This window comes from Emys orbicularis, chromosome 9, assembly GCF_028017835.1.
Source record: "Emys orbicularis isolate rEmyOrb1 chromosome 9, rEmyOrb1.hap1, whole genome shotgun sequence".
NCBI classification, from domain to species: Eukaryota; Metazoa; Chordata; order Testudines; family Emydidae; genus Emys; species Emys orbicularis.
Window position 1 is genome coordinate 14536236 of NC_088691.1, and position 19929 is coordinate 14556164.

General features: G+C 42.7%; 1 protein-coding gene across 2 annotated transcripts in view; it reads left to right on the forward strand.

Annotated features, from left to right (window-relative positions):
* Nucleotides 1–19929, forward strand: part of GRIA3 (glutamate ionotropic receptor AMPA type subunit 3) — a 213718-nt gene that overhangs the window by 76531 nt on the left and 117258 nt on the right. For both annotated transcript variants that reach the window (XM_065410618.1, XM_065410619.1), the window contains exon 4: nt 10507–10694. In XM_065410618.1, the coding sequence (XP_065266690.1) occupies nt 10507–10694 (188 nt within the window). The remainder of the gene's footprint in view (nt 1–10506; nt 10695–19929) is intronic.

Below are 19929 nucleotides of genomic sequence, written 5' to 3' on the forward strand. Positions count from 1 at the left end.
CAATATGGCAGTGCTTTTGTTGTAACATTTCTATGGGTAGTCAATACTGTTTATAGCAGATATATACAGATCTTTAAACAATAGCAGCAAAACCTTGAACTATACAGTAGTGCTTGATCTGATGAAATAAACTCAGGATTTCAAATCGGAAGGTCATGAGTTCAAATCCTGTCCTTGCTACTGATTCACTTATACAGCCTTGGCAATTCATTTTCCTATTCTGCTTCAGTTTTATTATCTGGAAAATAATATTTGCCTACCTCATATGCGTGTTGTGAGGATAAATTAGTTAAAGTGCACCATTTAACACTACATAACTGCCAAGTGTTATTCATCATAAGGTGAAGGATTTCTGATATTGAATGATAGGAGAACATCTGTTATGACATACACTCCTTTGTATTGTTAACAGTCTATTCTCTGTGTGTCTGAGTACAAAGCAGGTCCTCATGTAATGTACATATAATATGATGCCAGTCTAAACTGTGCCATTGAGCCCACACTCCCACAGGAGTCCTTAAAAGCACTGTATTTCAGGAGTCCCTGGGAGCTGACTGGTGTGGAGAAGGGCAACAACCATGGCCCCTCCCACACTCTTCTGCATATAGAAGGACAGCAACAGCACTACCCCGAACAGTTCTCATGTTTATGGAGCAATGGTGAGATCCACTGCACCGTCCCTGCCCTGCGCTCCCAGAGACCAGGCACAGTCAAGCCCTCTCTATCTGTTAAACACAATTGTTTAACAAAAACAGCAACAACAAAACCCTACTACTCAAACACCTCTCTAAGGTTCATTAATGTGGTGATTTTTCATCTTCTACCTTTCTCCGAATGGTACAACAGGCTAAATTTCTCCCTGGTGTCATACCTTTGCCACCAGCAAAATTACACCAGGAATGAATCTGGCCCCATGAGTCTGGCACTTACTAAGCCAGTGGCATCCTGTCCCCAACTGACAGTTACCTGACTTGGGGGTTTGTGCGCCCTGTCTTTGAGCACCCATTCTTCCTGCAGTGCAGATCAGCTGTCTTGTACAGCAGACTAGGTTATCTGCTAACCTGCTAATTGCTAACTGCATGATTCCTAATCCCCTTTTTGCTTAGATAAATATATAAACACAATCAGATATATTCTTTTACGTGTAATAATTAGCATCATCAGTTGAGCCCTAGCCAGGGATTTTTGCCCCCTTTGATTTTGTACATTGCAGGTTAATGTCATGAGCTAAACCCAAGATGCCATTTCAAGCAGAGTTTCTTCCCAAATTTTCCTCTTTTATCTTTTGCACATTTCTACATTGTACTGTGTTTCTACTGCTGTGTTTCTACTTAACTGCTGTGCCTTATGCCCGCCTAAACTACAGTCTTTATGGACTTCTCTAGTCTCAGGACCCAAGGGAAAAAAATGGAATAGCAATTAAATAAGTCTTATCTGTACAGCTGATCTTGTTCCAGAAATGTATCCACAAATTATGAAGACATTCCCAGTTTCTTCCAACTAGACAAGCTCATAGCCTGGTTCCAAAATTAAATAACTGTTCAGTGGAGGGCAACAAAAATGATTAGGAGGCTGGAGCACATGACTTATGAGGAGAGGCTGGGGGAAGTGGGTTTATTTAGTCTGCAGAAGTGAAGAATGAGGGGGGATTTGATAGCTGTTTCAACTACCTGAAAGGGGGTTCCAAAGAGGATGGATCTAGACTGTTCTCAGTGGTAGCAGATGACAGAACAAGGAGTAATGGTCTCAAGTTGCAGTGGGGGAGGTTTAGGTTGGATATTAGGAAAAACTTTTTCACTAGGAGGGTGGTGAAGCACTGGAATGGGTTATCTAGGGAGGTGGTGGAATCTCCTTCCTTAGAGGTTTTTAAGGTCAGGCTTGACAAAGCCCTGGCTGGGATGATTTAGTTGGGGATTGGTCCTGCTTTGAGCAGGGAGTTGGACTAGATGACCTCCTGAGGTCCCTTCCAACCCTGATAGTCTATGATTCAGCCTTGTTCCCTGAGGATCTTTCCCTAGGCTAGTTCAAGTCACTTTTCTCAATCCTTACTCCCATTGTGGTCACATTGGTATCAGCCAAATGATCCGTGCGGATAAAGGTTTCATACTGCTGAAGGAAATGCATTCCAAAATGGCTACAGTATAGCACTCCTTTGGCTGCCCAATAATACTGTATTCTGAGTTCCCTGATGTCAATGGTGGTTTGGCCTGATTGAGTGCAGAATTCAGGATACACAAAGAAATCTGTGGTTGGGGAAGAATATTGCTGGATTTGAATTCCAAGGTTTGGTATTCTGCTGTGCATTGTAGGCAATTGTCTTTATTACACTGCTCTGGACTTTGTAACATCATTCTCTTTTGCTGAAGGGAGACAGAGCCCTGAGCTCATCCTAAGGTTTGCCAGATAAAGGTTCCTCTGATTTAAACAATGTTATTTTAATCTATTTTTATTTGGAACGTTAAAGGCTGCAAATTTAATTAATTTTATTAGGCTAAAGAAGCTTTAACATTTAATAGTTCACATTTAAAATGGCTTTCCCTTTGGGAAGGCTGTTCTCCACTACCTCGAAGCCCATGGCTTCCAGACCCCTGCATCCTCCAGTGACAGAATGCCCTTAATGCTCCCTCTGCCAGCTTTCTGTTAGCATCAGTATCAAGAGTTCTCGACATTCTTGGCAGTAAGTACTCTGGGAATACCCTACAGCCCCTGCCCACTGGATAGCACAGCGCTCTTCACCTTCTGTCACTTCTCAACATATATTATTATATCCTTCACTGGTTTCCTGTGCTACTTCTGCTGTCTTCCCTGGGCAGTCATTACCTGCTTGTTTTGTTTTGTTTTGTTTTTTTCCCTCAAACACAACTAACAGAGTCTGGTTTTAAAGAGTCTCACAGCCGGGATTATTCCAACCTGCATTCAGAAAACTATAAATTACTTGACCATTAATGTGCCCTTGAAAACATTTAAATGAAGAATCCCATGGCAAAGATTAAAAACCTGGATTCGCCCCTTTCAGAAACCCTGGATCATAACATGGGTTCAAGATATAAATATATTTCCATTAGCATGAGACCAGAAGTGGCCTATTCCACATTTTCCCACCAGCATGAGAGTTGTAGCCAAATGACAAGGCCAGTTACATCACATCTTCATCTGGCCTTGATCCTTACAGTCTTCGGGCCTGATTCTCCTCTGTATCACTCTAGTTTATATTGGTGCAGCTCCACTGGAAGCACTGCCGTTGCACTGACTTAAATCTGGAGTAATGCAGTGGTGATTTAGGCCCTATATTATCAAAAAAATGCAGATTAAAGTGAGCTGCGGTCAGTAAGAAATAGTGACTTTTGAGCATCCAGATTTCTTTTTTTACACACACCATTCCATGCTGTGGATCTGAAATCCTGCGTGTTTAGCTATATCCCTTCCTGAACAAATGCAGACCAGATGGTTCCTGTAAACTTTCAGCTGACAAGGCAAGGCAGGTTCACTTTCACTCATCCAAATTGGAATATCTGTTTGTGAGGATTTTTGTGTTTATGGATGACCCAGGCAATAATGTAATTCACGATGAAAGAGACAATAGGGGGCATAATAAATTAGTGGTATAGAAGGTGAAAGAAAAAGATAACATAAGGGTTTATATGCTTCCCATTTTAGAGGTTTGTGTGACATCAGAATAGCACATAGTCCACCATATGCAAGTTATTGGTGCATTTCAAATGACCAGGTAAGAAACAGTTGAAATGAGATTATTCCATTTTTTATTTAATAATTCAAGCTGCGGAGCTTAAGTAAATGTAATTAGAATAAAAGAGCACTGCAGGGCCTAGGTATTTGCTAAGACTCGTATTAGTGTACAGCTTGGCAGAGATTCCTTGCTTGTTCTACTCCTTTAGGCATACATGAAGCATATAAACTTATGTTACCTTTTCCTTTTGCCTTCTGTATGCAAAATACACCTCCCCTTCCTCCTCTGCTCTGACACATGAATTATTTTACTCAAGTCTAACAATACTAGATAAATACTTTTCCTTATTGGTGTTTAAACTAGTGCTGGGTTCAGAGGTAAGTAACCAGAGTATCCAAATGCAGCTAAACTTCTAGTGCTCTGAGGAGATTTTAGGTGTAAATAAACATCATAAAGTTCATATTTGACATTAAGGGGAAACTTTCACAAGGGTGGCCTCATTTCTGTGGCTCAGTCTACATCTGCCGATTATGGGTCCGCATTTGGGTGCCCGCAGTTCAGTTGTGGGCCCAAATCATAGTTCTTCACCTCTAGGTAACCGATTGTGCATGCAAATCAGGTAGCTAGAAGCACCAGTACACAGATTTGTATGCACAATTCATATTTCTGGCCCACACATGTTTCCCATCTGAAAATATGTCCCTTAAAAAATCCCTAACACTGACCAACACAGAAGAAAAAAGGATTGCAACTTAACGCTCCATTTCTGAGGTCTAGGATTCCCCTTATATTGTCCATTAAGAGGATCAGTGATTTAAATTAATGTTTGCACTAATTTTTTTGGTGCCAATCATAAAGAGTTTCATGCTATCATAGAGATGTTCCAGTATGGTCCACTGGGCAGAAAGAAGAAAAATGCCCTCCATGATACAATTGTATATGCTCCCTTCAGTGGTCATTGCTATCTGATGAAGAATAAGTTCAATCATGTAGTATGTGAAATTCCATCTGGTTGAATAAGCTGTTCAGGCAGAAGATTTTTGCTTAGCTGGATTTGGGAAAGAGACTCACATGCTTTGGTAAACTGATGGAAGTGGGTGAAATGTCATCTTTATCTGTGTCAGTAGCACTGGCCAAGAAACACCCATCTCAGAAGGGATGGTTCATAACAGTAGCTAAAATATAGTCTCTACTTTCCCTTTAGAAGAGTGAAGATACTGGTTTTGTTTGTGTTTTAGTGTGGCCAGAGAAGGAAGTGTGGCTGCAGCACTGGGAAGTGCAGAGGGTGCAGCTCTGATGGAGACCTCTGGACTATTTAAAATGCATAGACATCTATAGTGGCAGATAATCCATTCCCGGCCTTTGCTTTATCTTTTTGGGGTCCTGTTTCAGCAAACCAGATAAGCACGTGCTTAAAGATAAGCACATGCCTAAGTGTTTTGCTGAATAGGAGCCTGGCTGCTTATGTTTGTTTTGTTCAGTTTGTAAGGCCTGGTCTACACTAACCCCCAAATTCGAACTAAGGTACGCAACTTCAGCTACGTGACTAACTTAGCTGAAGTCGACATACCTTAGTTCGAACTTACCGCGGTTCAGACGCGGTCCACACGCGGCAGGCAGGCTCCCCGTCGACTCCGCGGTACTCCTCTCGCCGAGCTGGAGTACCGCAGTCGATGGCGAGCGCTTCCGGGATCGATTTATCGCGTCCAGACCAGACGCGATAAATCGAACCCGGAAGTTCGATTGCCAGCTGTCGAACTAGCCGCGGTAGGCTACTTCTGCCTTTGCCTCCAGCTCATTCAGTTGATAATGACAAGGATTCGATTTTGGATATCACCAATATCTTTTGAACCGGCAGAAGCATCCTGACGTTGGCTGGTTTGAATGTTAAGCTTCAGTCTGAGTTAGAGGATGAGAAGAAGGTCATTCTGGTGAGGGCTTAGCAGTGGTATCTGTGAACACATTTTAAAAACAGGTCCTGTCACAGTCACCTACAAGAGCATTAGTTTCTCTTAGTTCAGCTCATATTTACTTTCTTTGGTTAACACTTATATGGAACAGCTGAACTGAAACAAATTGGCAACAAAACCTTTCCCAAATAGCTTGCTCCTTGACCCGAACTGAACTGGAAACACAAGTTGCCTCTTAACTACTTATGAGCGTGACCCAATGCCTACCATACCAATAGCCACAAAACTGAGCAAGACACCCTGTAGCTGGCTGGCTTCCTTCTGGGGTTCACAAAATTAGAGCCATTCATGAGAGCTATACACCTGCACTCCGTTATATGAGAGTATCTTTTGTGAAACACTCACACTAAAATAGATTTATCTGGAGGGGAAAATGTGATTACACTGGCTCACTCATGGATGTGGAAGGAACTGGGAGGGACATTTCCCCATTCACTCCCTAACAGAGAGATCCCCATGGACAATCACATTTTTACTGTTGCTAAGTTAAACAAAGAAACGCTCAGAGTCTGAAATAAGAAAAACAAAGAAACCCTTTTTAAAAATAGCCCTGCTGCTAAATATAGCAGCATCCACAAGGATAGAGTACAACTGAAGTTGGGAACATGTTGTTCATGCAAATGTCTCATAATGGCTAAGGATGTACATTACAGTAAGATGCTGCTGAAGACAATAGGCATAGAGAAATGTTGAAGGGTAGGGAATAGTGAATGCTGTGTTTTCAGGGAATTGGCTGATGGTTTCTTGAAAATGTGGAAGAGGTGGGTTTTGTGCTGTTTCTATAAAGCAATGGAGACTCAGTCAGGTGGGGGGAAGTGGAGGAGCAAATGATAGTTTGTGAGTGAGATGTGGAAGAGAAGGACCAAGAAGAGGACACAAATGGCAAAGCACAGAGAGAAATCATGGGAAGGATGGAGAGAGGCGATCATGAAGGCAGAGGGGGGTATTGCCATAGAAGTACCTGAAGATAAGGAGAAACAGTTTGTAGTGGATACAGAAGTGGTGGGCAGTCCATGGAATTCTTTCATGCTGTGAGTAATTGATTATGTTTACATGTATCGGAGTAAAGTTGTTGAATAACCCTCCCCACTCCTTGCTCTTCTTTGAAATAGCAACTGCTGGACAAAACACACATGTGCATGTGCACACACACACACATGGGTATATCGCACATGAAAGGGCTTTCTTGTAAGCAGGAGCGCCGCCAGCTTTTCTGCCGCCCTAGGCGGCGGAAGGTCCTGCCCCGAAATGCCGCCCCCCACAGAGGCAGCGGAAGGTCCCGCCGCCGAAATACCGCCGCGGTCGCCGCCCCCCAAGTTGTAGCGCCCTAGGCAACTGCCTAGGTCGTCTAATGGGTTGCGCCGGCCCTGCTTGTAAGATATCCTGATTTTGATTAAGTCAGATATGGCCTAATAGAACTTCATCTGAAACCAGGAAGTGCAGAGACCAAACTGAATGGGTAATGTGAACATAAGAACAGCCATACTGGTAAAACCAGTATCTTGTCTTCTGAAAGTGGCCAATGCCAAGTGTTTCAGAGGGAATAAATAGAACAGGTAATCATCGAGTGATCCATCCCCTGTCGCCCATTCCCAGCTTCTGGCAATCAGAGGCTAGGGACTTCCAGAGCATGGGGTTGCATCCCTGACCATCTTGGCTAATAGCCAGTGATGGACCTATCCTCCATGAACTTATCTAATTCTGTTTTGAATCTCATTATAGTTTTGGCCTTTGCAACATCCCATGGCAACAAGTTCCACAGGTTGACTATGCATTATGTGAAGAAGTACTTCCTTTGTTTGCTTTAATCTTGCTGCCTATTCATTTCATTGGTTGACTGGTTCTTTTGTTATGTGAAGGAGTAAATAACACTTCCTTAATTCACTTTCTCCACACCAGTCATGATTTTATAGATCTCTATCATTCCCTCCTTAGCCTTCTTTTTTCCAAGCTGAAAACTCCCAGTCTTTTTAATTTCTCCTCATATGGAAGCTGTTCCATACCCTTAATAACTTTGGTTGCCCTTGTCTGTACCTTTTCCAATTCTTTTTTGAAATGGGGCACCCAGAACGACACTCAGTATTCAAGGTTTGGGCAGACCATGGATTTATATAGTGGCATTATGATATTTTCTGTCTTATTGATCCCTTTCCTAACATTCTGTTAGCTTTTTTGACTGCCGCTGCACATTGAGCAGATGTTTTCAGAGAACTATCCACAATAACTCCAAGATCTCTTTCCTGAGTTGTAATTTAGATCCCATTATTTTGTATGTATAGTTGGGATTATGTTTTCCAGTGTGCATTACTTTGAGAGTGTAGTAAAGTACCTTCTTTCCAATGTATTTATTTTTAACTTATTTCTTTGGAAATATCCATAAGCATTTGTGTATTTTTATTTGCAAAAAGATAGAGCAATGCCATTTCTTGCAGGCTCCCATATGGGATCAGAATGTTCATAAACTGAAACCATTAGTACATTTTGAGTGGAAGATTTCTAAAGATTGTTGACCAATTTATTATTAGTTTAGCGCAAGCACAAGATTTTATATTTACACGTGAATGATATAAAGCAGAAAGGTGTAAATAGTTCTTATTTAGTAGAAACAAATATTATAAAAGCAAATCTTTACATACAAAGCATTTGTAAATTCCTGTTAATTGTAATTGCATTTCTATATCATAATTCATCATTTGTAAGCTATTGAGTATCTCAGGGTACGTCTACACTACCCACCGGATCGGCAGTTAGTGATCGATCTATCGGGGATCGATTTATCGCGTCTAGTGTTGACGAAATAAATTGATCCCCGATCGCTCTGCCGTTGACTCCTGTACTCCACCGCGGTGTGAGGCGAAGCGGAGTCAACGGGGGCGCGGTGGCAGTCGACCCCACGCCGTGAGGACACGAGGTAAGTCAACCTAAGATACATCAACTTCAGCTACGCTATTCTCATAGCTGAAGTTGCGTATCTTAGGTCAATTTTCCCCCCTCCGCCCCCAGTGTAGACCAGGCCTCAGTCTTATATGTGAACTTCCTCTGTTCGCAGTGAAATCATAATACTTTCTGAGACATCACAGTCATCTTTGTAAAATATGATGTTGAGGAAGACTGAGTTTATCATACTATAGATATGTAAATGCCTCTCTTTTAATAGTGTCAGTGGAAAGGGGATGCCAGAAAAGATTCCCAGCCAGAGTATGTATAAATTGTCACCACCTTTGACAAGACAATAACATGCATCCATACAAAGGAAAACCAATAATACTCAAGGTGCTTTAGGTAGCCACAGTGTGGGCACTTTGAAAGGAGGTGGGAAGCCTCATGAAAAGTTCTACTAATGCTCTACATGCAGGCTCTGTTAGGGTATAGCTCGAGCAATAGAGGTCAGATTCTGCACTCAGTTACACCAGTAATGATCCAGAGACTCTCCATCGATGTCAGTGGAGTTGTTGCAAATTTACACCAGCGTAAATGAGATTGGACTCTTTGTCCTAATTATTTAGTATAAAAAACACCCTTAAAATGAAATCTCAGATTTGAGCTCAGAATAGCAACGGGAATAGTTCAGTTCTTTCAGTGCTTTGTTCCTCAAGGATTTTCAGTCTCAAAAGTGGGTGAGGGAGTTTGCCATAAAGTACTAGTAAATTTCCATGTTAAAATATAAATAATTAAACCTAGCAAATGTGTGTGTACGTGTGTATATGTATATGTGTGTGCGTAGAATATACATGAAGTAATTCTGTGCTTCTAAAGTAGGACTATGAATAAGGACCCCAAAGTGTTGTTAAACTTTTAATTCAATAATTTATGAATAAATTATTTAGATAGAAACATATTCCACTCGGACGTTTCTGTATTGAAATGGATGCATTCCGTTGGAACCCAAGTAGGTGCATTGAGTTGTCAAGTAGGTGAACTATGCTATCTGAATTGAACTCTTCTAAATAGGAAATAATTGAAAATATCCTACAGTCTCAACCTTTTGAAAAAGGGGGTCAGTAAACACAAACTAAATGCGGCAAGACACGCAATACAAATCAGTGCCCCAGGGCTCCCACATAAGCTACCTTTGGGGAGGAGATTTCCCTTCCCAGCTTCATTACAGTGAGCTCACGGCTCTTTGCTCAAGTTTGTCTGCAGCCCAGTCACAACTGTGCGCAAGGAATGAACTGCAGTTTGCTTGCATACATTTCCCACTGAGCAGCTCTTTGTTCATTTCATGCTGCTTTGCTGCCTCTGTTGAGGCTGCTGAATGAGTCAACGTTACCTTAATATAAGCTTTAAAAGTGTAGTTAATATTATTGCATTCCATATTTAAAAATATTTCTTGAAATAAAAGTGAATATCAGCAAATATGCTCTACAGTACATGCCTCCAGTCGCCAGCTCGATGATTTAGTTGGCATTCTTGTATGCAGTGGTTGGGTCTGTACCAATTAATGATCCATTCCTGTAGTTTCTGTTCAGGCAAATCTCCCATTAGATTCTGTTCAACTCCTGAATCCGATGAGAGTTTTGCCCATGTGAGGACTGCAGGGTCACACCCTTAGCTGCCATAGACCTAATAAAACTACAAACAGGCCATCAGAGCTGTTAGGCCAGCTACCAATCTCAGTGATTTGTTTCTGGAATAATTCTACTAAAATCAATGGAGCAGCTCAGAATTGACACCAGGGTAACAGAAAGCACAATCTGTTCCCTACCATCTTGTCATTCAGGTCATAAACTGATTGCAGGCTACTATCTACTATATTTCTTTTCAGACAATAGAATTTTTAACTTGTTCTCACATATTTAAACCAGTTTTTTTCAGTAAACAATTGCATTGTATTTTTCTCCCTTCTAGGATTTTCCATTCTTCAGGCAATTATGGAAGCAGCAGTACAAAACAACTGGCAAGTGACAGCCAGGTCTGTGGGAAGTATAAAGGACGTTCAGGAATTGAGGAGAATCATAGAGGAAATGGACAGACGACAGGAAAAAAGATACTTAATCGACTGTGAAGTAGAGAGAATAAACACAATTTTGGAACAGGTATTTTTCGAATCTGTGCGGTATGTGACTGTTACATAAGGTTTTGGAATTGTGTCTCTATAGAAATAAATTAAACAGCTCTTAAAAAATAAGTCATAAAAACATGTCAATTACCTTTCTAAAATTAAATATCCTGGATGGCTTTCACATTTGATGGCAAATAATTTGAATGGAACCCAGAAGAAAACATCTCTGTAAATTTGTTGTTGCCTTCTAAATTAATAAAAAATAGGGCAAACCTTTGCTCTCAGCAGTAGCCCTTACTCATGTAAATAACCCTACTGAAGGCAGGGCTACTCTTGTGGGTAAAGGTTGCAGGATTGAGTGCTGTTTGTAAAAAGGGATCACAGTAAAAAACTAAGATCAGCCAGTGAAGGCAGCAGAGGCACTGACTCATGTATGAATAAAATTGTCACATATGGAAATATTTCTGGGGGGAAATTCAACTGATTCTGGCTGGCCTTTCTGGGGGTGTGCAAAGGGGCCTCCCCCACTATATTCCAGGGTGTGGTGGAGTCAGGGCTGGCGCAACCCATTAAGCGACCTAGGCGGTCGCCTACGGCGCTACAATTTGGGGGGCGGCGACTGCGGCGGTATTTCGGTGGCGGGACCTTCCGCCTCCTCTGTGGGGTGCGGCATTTTGGGGTGGGACCTTCCACTGCCTAGGGCGGCAGAAAAGCTGGCGGCGCTCCTGGGTGGAGTCACATTCACTCCTGCGAGAGAGGGCAAATGCTAGGTGACTGCACACATGACACAGCCCTCTCGGAAGTGGGCTTCCCTCAGAATCAGTTTAAGAGCCTCCAATAGCTCCTTGGGGCTGCCCAGAACATCCGTCTCCATCTTGGCCTAAGTAAGGGGATCGGTCCCTGGTAGGAGTCCCTGGTGTGGTAGTCTTCCAAGAGCAGGTGGGAATGAAGTGGGGCCATGGTCCTATCCCCTTTCAGTACCAGCTGCCATGGCTGTCTCTATGGGAGAAAGTACACTGTACACCTGAAAGGCTGTAAAAGCAGCACTCTGCTTACACATCAGGGATCAGAGACAGGCCTGCTCCCTACTGGCCATACTCAGAGCTGTGGCTCACAGCCCCAGCAGAGCCTACATTACAATTGAACCAACCCATTCAGCCTGTTTGTTCATAGGCACACAGGGATTTGCTCAGTGTTCAGACTGCAAACTCCTATGATAAATGCCACTTCCTAACTCTACCTGCAGCTTTATATTCTGGAATAATCAAAAGTAACATTTAAATTTCATGAAGCGTTAGCATATTCTTGTACAAATTGTATGTTGTCGACGAATGGCAAACTAGCCACGCTACCACAAACAAAACCAAAGAATTTCAGGAGACGTGAATCAATTTGGACAGCATTCAATTCCAGTCAAGCCCCAAGCTGAATCATTTCCAGTCACTGGAGTTATAGGGCCTCATCTTGCTGCCTTTCAATTTAATGGGAGTTTTGTCATTGAATTTGATGAGAGCAGGACCAGGCCCCTCCTGCATAAGAAAGGCCTGTACGGTTAGATAGAAGCTAAGTACTGGGAAATTTATCATAAATGTCTCTTAGACATTAACAGTCTGATTCAGGCTTAAAGTCTAGGGAGTGACTTGAAACCACGTGAGCGAAAGAGAACTGCAAGTAGCTGTAACGGGCTCAAAATGGATGGGTCTGTCCCGATAATACTAATCCCTGCAATGCTGTTGGCTGCATATGCTTTCGTTCAGCCCGAATCACTCTGGACTGAGTCCTGTCCCAAGGCATGTCCGCAGCATGTAGCCCCAGGGACTGGTGGGTGGTCCTATTCCAAGGGAAGTCAACCTCTGAGCGGGGTTGTATAACACATACATGGCCACCCAGCTCCAGTCCTCCTTACCAAAAGTGTCTGTGATTCCACCACCCTGACTGCCAGTGACGTGGTCAAGACAGTGGGATGATGTCAAAGGAGGCACAGGCTACCTTCCAGCTGACTGAATATGCTGCATAGCTGCAAGGAAACATCTTAGTGACTGTTGTTGCCAACCCTCCAGGATTGTCCCGGAGTCTCCAGGAATTAAAATTAATTTTTAATTAATTATTATGCCATGTGATGAAGCCTCCAGGAATACACCCAACCAAAATTGGCAACCCTACTAGTGACAAGCTACAAAACAGAGCTTTTAACCAGACATGCAACTTGGCCATGGGGTCCAAAATACCTCCTCTCGCCCAATAGCGATTGGGTGGGGAATGTCAGAAGGGGGAGTGAGTTTTCCATCCCCCAACCCCGTCACAGCAGTGGTGCTAACTGGAACATGCCTCTTTGTGGGAGCTGGTGAAAGCTCCATAAAAGGCTGCTTGGAGGTGGAAAGGGGTTTGAGTTTCCTACTTTCTGAGCAGCTTCATGGTTTCTACCTGTGTGGGGGATGCAAAATCCCCCTCTCTCCCTTAAACACTGGGCCCAACTGCCCTTGGCTTAGATAGCCTCAGATAGCACCTGCTTACTCAGGGGAATAGGGAAGGAAGCCATGTACACATGGGTTGGCATTTGGTCTTCAGTCTTCCATTATTTTAGTGTGTCCTGTGTTTATGGAGACCTGTAGCAGAACGCAGGACATTGGAGGGGTTTATTCTTTCATTTTCTTGCATTCCTGTTGAAGAGGCAAAATGCAGTAAACAAAGTCTGCATTCCTCAAAAGTTGCAAGTGAGAACTGTTGAGCAAAGTATGATCTAATGAATGCACTGTGCACCCAGTCTCATGGTGAGGATGGGCCCTTTGTTTGAAATTTCTAGATGTACATCCATTCTTTTATTTTATTCTCCGTGTATTTATACTGCATGAATAAGAAAAATATATAGATGGGAGCACGCCAGTGACCAAAATGAGAGCTGTATCTTAGCCTAAGCATGTATCAAACTGGATTAATGATCTAATTTCTTCTTCAAAAGTATTGAATTCAAATCTGCGTAGGGTTGCATTTTTTGATAAATGTTCGATTCAACGTTCCATCGTTATGATTATTGATTTGATGAACTCTTAGCTCTCACATAGCTAAAGGTTTGCAGCCCTGGGCTCCAGGTTATCCCTAATTGTCCAGTGTTTTACTTTTAACTTTTAGATATCACATTTCTGAATTGCTAAATTATTCATTTTCTAAGTTTGTTTTATTTATACTTACAAGTCAGATTCCATGAAATTGTGTAATAATCTTTCTTCTGAATGGTCTCTAATGTAATTTTACTTGCACCGGGACCAGAGATGCCGACTTCCTGAGTTCCTGAAAGGTGCTTGACACACACACACACACCCTGCTCCGCCCCAGGCCCCGCCCCCACCTCCCCCTTCTCCCAAGCCCTCACCTCTGCCCCTCCCCCCACCTCTTCCTGCCCCTGCTCCTCTCTCCCCCACCCCAGCACCTCCTGCACGCCGCTGAACAGCTGATTGTGGTGGGCAAGAGGAGGAGCTGATCTGTGGGGCTGCTGGTGGGTGCTCCATCCCCAGAGCACCCCCGAGTCAGTGCCTATGACCAGGATTGGGTCTACAGTTTTCAGAAGAAGTGGTTTTCAGTAATGCAATAGCATAGAATGTAGTTGACTAGTTAATCACTTGACAGTATAGCTTAAAGCCCAGATCCTGCAGACATTTACGCATATGATTACCATTATATATGTGAGCAGTCTTACTTGACTTCATTGGAACTGCCCATGTGTAAAGTCCATTTATATTTGTAGGATCAGGGCCTAAAATGGATTTTGTGTTATTTGGTTATGAAACAAAAGAAACTAGTTAGTAAAGCAAACCAACTGTTGGGATAAATATTCTATTACATACTAGACAAAAAAGATGGTGTCCAGTTGTGCACCACTTACCCATGCACATTGTCCTATGAGACCATTCATATGAGAAAGGGATGCAGGACTGGGCCCCACATTGGTGCACATTATGATAAAAATATCTACAAATAGCAGCCTCCAGAGATTTTTCTGGTCCAAGACTCAAGAACAATGACATCCTTTTCTGCAGGTGAAAGTCTGTATTGGTATACCCCTGGGTCTATTGCTGAACAATTAGTTTTTCAGGCTTTTACTTCTGTATCTTCAGCTTAGCCTCTTATCTTCTCATAGGGCTAATCAAATCATACAAAAATTCAAACAGTAGTTAGTTCACTATAGTTGGAATACTCAAAGGGATCGTGAGATGTCCTCCTTATAGACAACTGTGCTTTGCTGATAGGGGAAAGGATAACTTTGGATTTGCATATTTTAGATTGTTTTTCACTTAGTGTAGAAAGTCTACCCAAGCCCCACACACACACACAAAAACTGAATAAGCTCTTAAAAAAAAAAAAAAGAGCAAATACCATTATGTGCTGACTGTTCAAGTTTTAGATGTTTAGGGCACTCATTTTATTGAAGGTGTTGACTGAAAACAGTGGTATATTCGAGTTAAGCCAAAACGTCCGAAAGAGATTAGGGATGTTGGGTGTCCAACATAAATGTTACCAGTAAAAGGGCTTGATTGTCAGAGAGTGCATGGCACCTGCCCTCTGAAAATCAGGCCCCTTTCAGTTGGTTCAGGGTGGGTACCCCCAAAATATCTAGTTTCTCTTGAAAATCTTGGTCCCGAATATAGTTTAAGCCATTTCATGTGTCAGTTCAACCTGAGGATTTACAGTCTTCCATTAATACTAAATTGGTAACGGACCTTTGAAACTAGACTCATTGATAAGATCTAGTATACTCAATAGTATTGTTTTAAACTTAAATGTCAATTTAAATCCAAGGGCCTTAAATCACTTTCTAAGCAATAATTAAACCGCTCAACAGCTCTGTGAGGTAATATTATCTCTAGTTTGCAGATTGAAAAACTGTGGTAGCGAAGGTTGTGAGACAAATTTTAAAAAGAGATTTCCTCAGATTTATCTATTCTTCAAAAACATTTGACAAATGTCGAGGTGCGTGAGGTAATATCTTTTATTGAATCAACTTCTGTCAGTGAGAGAGAGAGAGGCTTTTGAGCTTACGCAGAGCTCTTCTTCAGATCTGAGAAAGGTACTCCGAGTGTCACAGCTAAATACAAGGCAGAACAGATTGTTTAGCACAAGTAGTTAACATATTTCTAGGGACCATTCAAGGTGAAGTGTCCTGTTAACACCCCTCCACTCATAGAGGGGGAAAGAAGGGAGGGGTAAGGCAACTGGGAGACATGGGGGGGGGGTTAGTGGGTCATAGCAGGGCCGGCTCTAGGTTTATGCCGCCCCAAGCAAAAAAATTTTGCCCCCTCACCCCACCCCTGGGCTCTCACCCCCACCCCACCCGCATCCCCTGCTGCCCCAGCCCTGGGCTCACCCCCTCACCTGCACCCCCTGCCGCCCCAGCGCTGGGCTCACCCCACCAGTGCTGACTCCGCCCGCTCCCCCCTTGCCTCCAGCCGGTCTGGCGCTGGCAGCGGGGCTAAGCAGCGGGGCTCCCGGGCCATGCTTCAGCCCAGGATCCCTCCAGCCAGGACTCCCGCCTCCAGGACCGGCCGGGTCCCGGGAGGGCAGAGCCGGGGGACCGCCCCGGCAGGGGGCTGAGGAGCCGGGGCAGGGTAGCCCTAGAGGGAGCGGAGCCCCGGAGAGCGGGACGCGGGCCCCGCACGGCAGCGCCCCACCCTCTATGGCCCCGCTGCTGCTTCTGGCCGACCTGCCGCAGTCCCTGGCCAGCTCGGTCTGCTTTGCCCAGCCCCGGCTGCGGCGCTGGAGGGGCGGCCGCCCTGCAGCATCTGCAGGCAACTCCGTATGCCCCGAGGGGCAGCCCCCAACCCGAGTGTCCCCCGCTAGGAGCCTGCACAGCCCAGCCACAAGGTGCGGGCACTGCTCCCCAACGCGAACCGCAGCGGCCCCAGGGCGACGTGCTGCTGCTGCCAGGGCCGGCTCTAGGCTTTTGCCACCCGAAGCAAAAAAAAAAAAAAAAAGACGGCCAGAATGCCGCCCTTGAAAATGTGCTGCCCCAAGCTTGGTTTGCTGGTGCCTAGAGCTGGCCCTGGGTCATAGATTGTTATAAGTCATAAATCCCGTGTCTCTATTCAGCCCATGATTTTTAGTGTCTAGCAAAGTTATGAAGTCAAGCTCCTAGGATCGTCATTTGAAAGTGTTGTGCAGATTTCCTTTGAGGATGAGGACTGTTAGGTCAGAGTGATCACTTTTGTGAAAAGTGTTCACCCACAGGTGATGTGGTTTTTTTGTCTTTTATCACTTTCCTTTGTGAGTTCATTCGAGAGCATAGTGATTGTCTGGTTTCACCCACACTGGGGCATTTAGTGCACTGGATGAAGTATGCCACATGTTGACAAAGGTCGTCATTTTGAGTTTTTACTAAGTCTGAATTCATCATGAATAATTCCCAGTGAGCATTCACGTAGGCCCAGATTTTTAAAGCTATTTAGGCATTGCTGCGCTCAGCGTCACTACTCCTAACTGATTTAGGAGCCTAAATCTCATTTTAACGCCTAAATATAGTTAAAAATCTGGGCCTTATTGCTCAGTTGTTATTGGTCAGTTAAGTCACATTGTACTGTTTCTGATCTCTAATTGGATGAGTGTTGAAGTGCTTTTGGTGCAAATGCTTGCTAGAGCAAATTTAAATTCAGTTTTGGTGAATATACTCGCATGTAGTCTTGATCTTTTTTTCCCCCTGGAAACATTCAGACCATTCATGCTTTATCATTTATCCACATAGATTCTGAAGTATTACTTACACTGAATAGTATCTGACCCCACAAGCGGTTTCACTGAGATCAAGAAAATCTGGCTCAGGTTCTCGTTTACTAATATGTACTAATAAACAATAAAACATGGGCCAAAGGCCACTCATAGGCATTCTTCTGTCTTAAGAAACCATCCCAGAGTCTCCCTAAAATAGGCCCCATGCCTGTAATTATAAATCTCTATCTAAAGTTAAACATGTATGTTATTCTGGCATTATATTGGGTACAGTTTTTTTCCATCTCTATATGAAGGTTCCTTTTGAGCCATCCCTTTCAATATATTTCTTTGTACACTCCTCTTGAGCCATCTCCACCATCTCTTTAGACATTTAGCCCATTTGCCATCTATCGTCCCTCTTTCAAATAAAAATTGCCAAACCTAGTCTAATATATTCTTCATTTCACCGGATTTTGTCTTTTACAAATGTAATTTACTACTCGTATTGCCATCCAATCACTGTTTCTCACATTATTGTTAATATTTAGCCATAGATGTGGTCCTGTATCTGTGGAACCCAGTAAATCTTCTAGTTGCCTTTCACCCATACTTTTATTAAAACTGATCCTCTGTAAAATTCATGAACTCCCCATTCTTCTTGTTCCTTGATGCCAAAATATTCCAATATTATTTCACAGGTAGATATAAAACGATTTTATTGTCATGAAAAAAGGCATCTGGTTCTGGAAAATAGCAGCAGGCTTTAGAGTTTGACTGTTTATTTAGAAACAAGTCTTCAGGTTCAGAAATATGGTTTTCTTATTCCCAAGGTAAGTCGTATTTCAGACTAGAGTGGCTCAGTGTCCATTTAGAAGCAAATCCCCGAAGGGAAAATAAGACGGAAGAAAATCATTCAGGATCAAAATGGTGAAACATTACAAAAGACTTGTTTATTTCAGAGAATATATGCTTTTATCAAAAGGAGACTATCTCCAAACAAAATCATAAAGGTTAGGCTGCAAGGCAATCTCAGTATTGAGTGGACGCCTCTTGCAAACAAAACATAAGTAATACTGTAGGAAGGACTATAATGCACAAAAATTTTAAATAATGGTCAAATTGGTAAAAAGCCTTCAAGTAAAGTGACCCTCGGAACACAAAGGGGAATCTGACTGACTTCTCTGCAGTGGAAGTATATAACCTGATTTGATTTTTGAGTCTGAAATTTTAAGATTAAGAAGATCTAAAGTTTTTCAATATTGCCATTGCTGTATTACTTTGTAGAAGCATTCAGTCCTCAGTAAGGTGTACTGTGATCACTGCAAGAAGGCTCCCAGGTTTTTGGTGTTTTAAGAATAAATATAAAAAATGCATCATTTATATTACAGAGTTTAAAAAAATCACCAAAAATTATCAGGAAAAATATCCAAGTGCAAAGTTAATCCAGATCCAACCTTGCAAGTCATGTATGCTTTAGGTGTATATAACATATACCATAATTACTGTACTGGCCTGTCTGTATTTTCCATGCAATTTTAAAAAATGTAATAATTGCCCCATAAATACACTGGCATGTTTGCGGGAGACACCAAAGGGCTGGGTATCCTTAGACTCTATTTTCTCCATGTGTCCCATTGGTCTCTTCCTCAACCTGGTGAGTATTTTCCACTGCTGCACAGAGCCGAGGTGTGCTGCTGAGGTTCTGAGGGATTTGTGCCACAGAGGAGTCATGGACCAGGATATCATATTCTGTGGGGACCTTGATTTGCCTGCGTAAGGGATTCAGGGTGAGGCCTTGAGGGGTGTCTAGTATATGCAGACTCTTGTTACAAGTCACTCCGTGACTGACCCATTTAATATCCATGACCATAATGATCTAGAAACTTGGTCACCAAAAGTTTATCAGTCATCCTTCCACACAGATTTGACCAGTTCAAATGCCCATAAATGCATTTTAGGGGGGAAGAATTTACAAGTATAGTATTAGTGTCTTCTTTGAGGTGATCATGCTGGATATGAAGCCTCCACTGGGGAGAAAAGGGGGTCTCCTGAGGTCAGCAACCCTCTCCATTGGATTTTAGCCAACAAAATTGTGGAAGGTGAGCGAGTGTGCTCATGTGCCAATGTCAACAGCCATTTCTGCCCAAAGGGAATGCTACTAACAGGTATTACACTAATAATGAGCCCCAGACACAGTGTCTGAACTATAGAGAAGCAAATGTCCTTTTCAGATCGGGCTAATCCTCTGCACATATAAAACATTTCACACATTCCTATGGGTGGAATTACTATCTTGTAAATGCTAATGCCTTCTGAAAGCCATCATCTAGCTCTCATAAGATTTCCCAGATTCAGAATGACAAGAATTTAACAATCAGAATGTTATTCCTACAGCAGAGTGATTTAAGGTAGTGTCACCATGGAGCTGAACAGATTTCAAAATAGAATGATTCAGAAAACCAGTAGAATTGCAATTCAGTGCTAATATGATTATTAATCACGTTTAATGTATATAGCATCATAATGTGCATGGTGCTGTACAGTTAAAGATCCATTTCCAACACAAATCACAT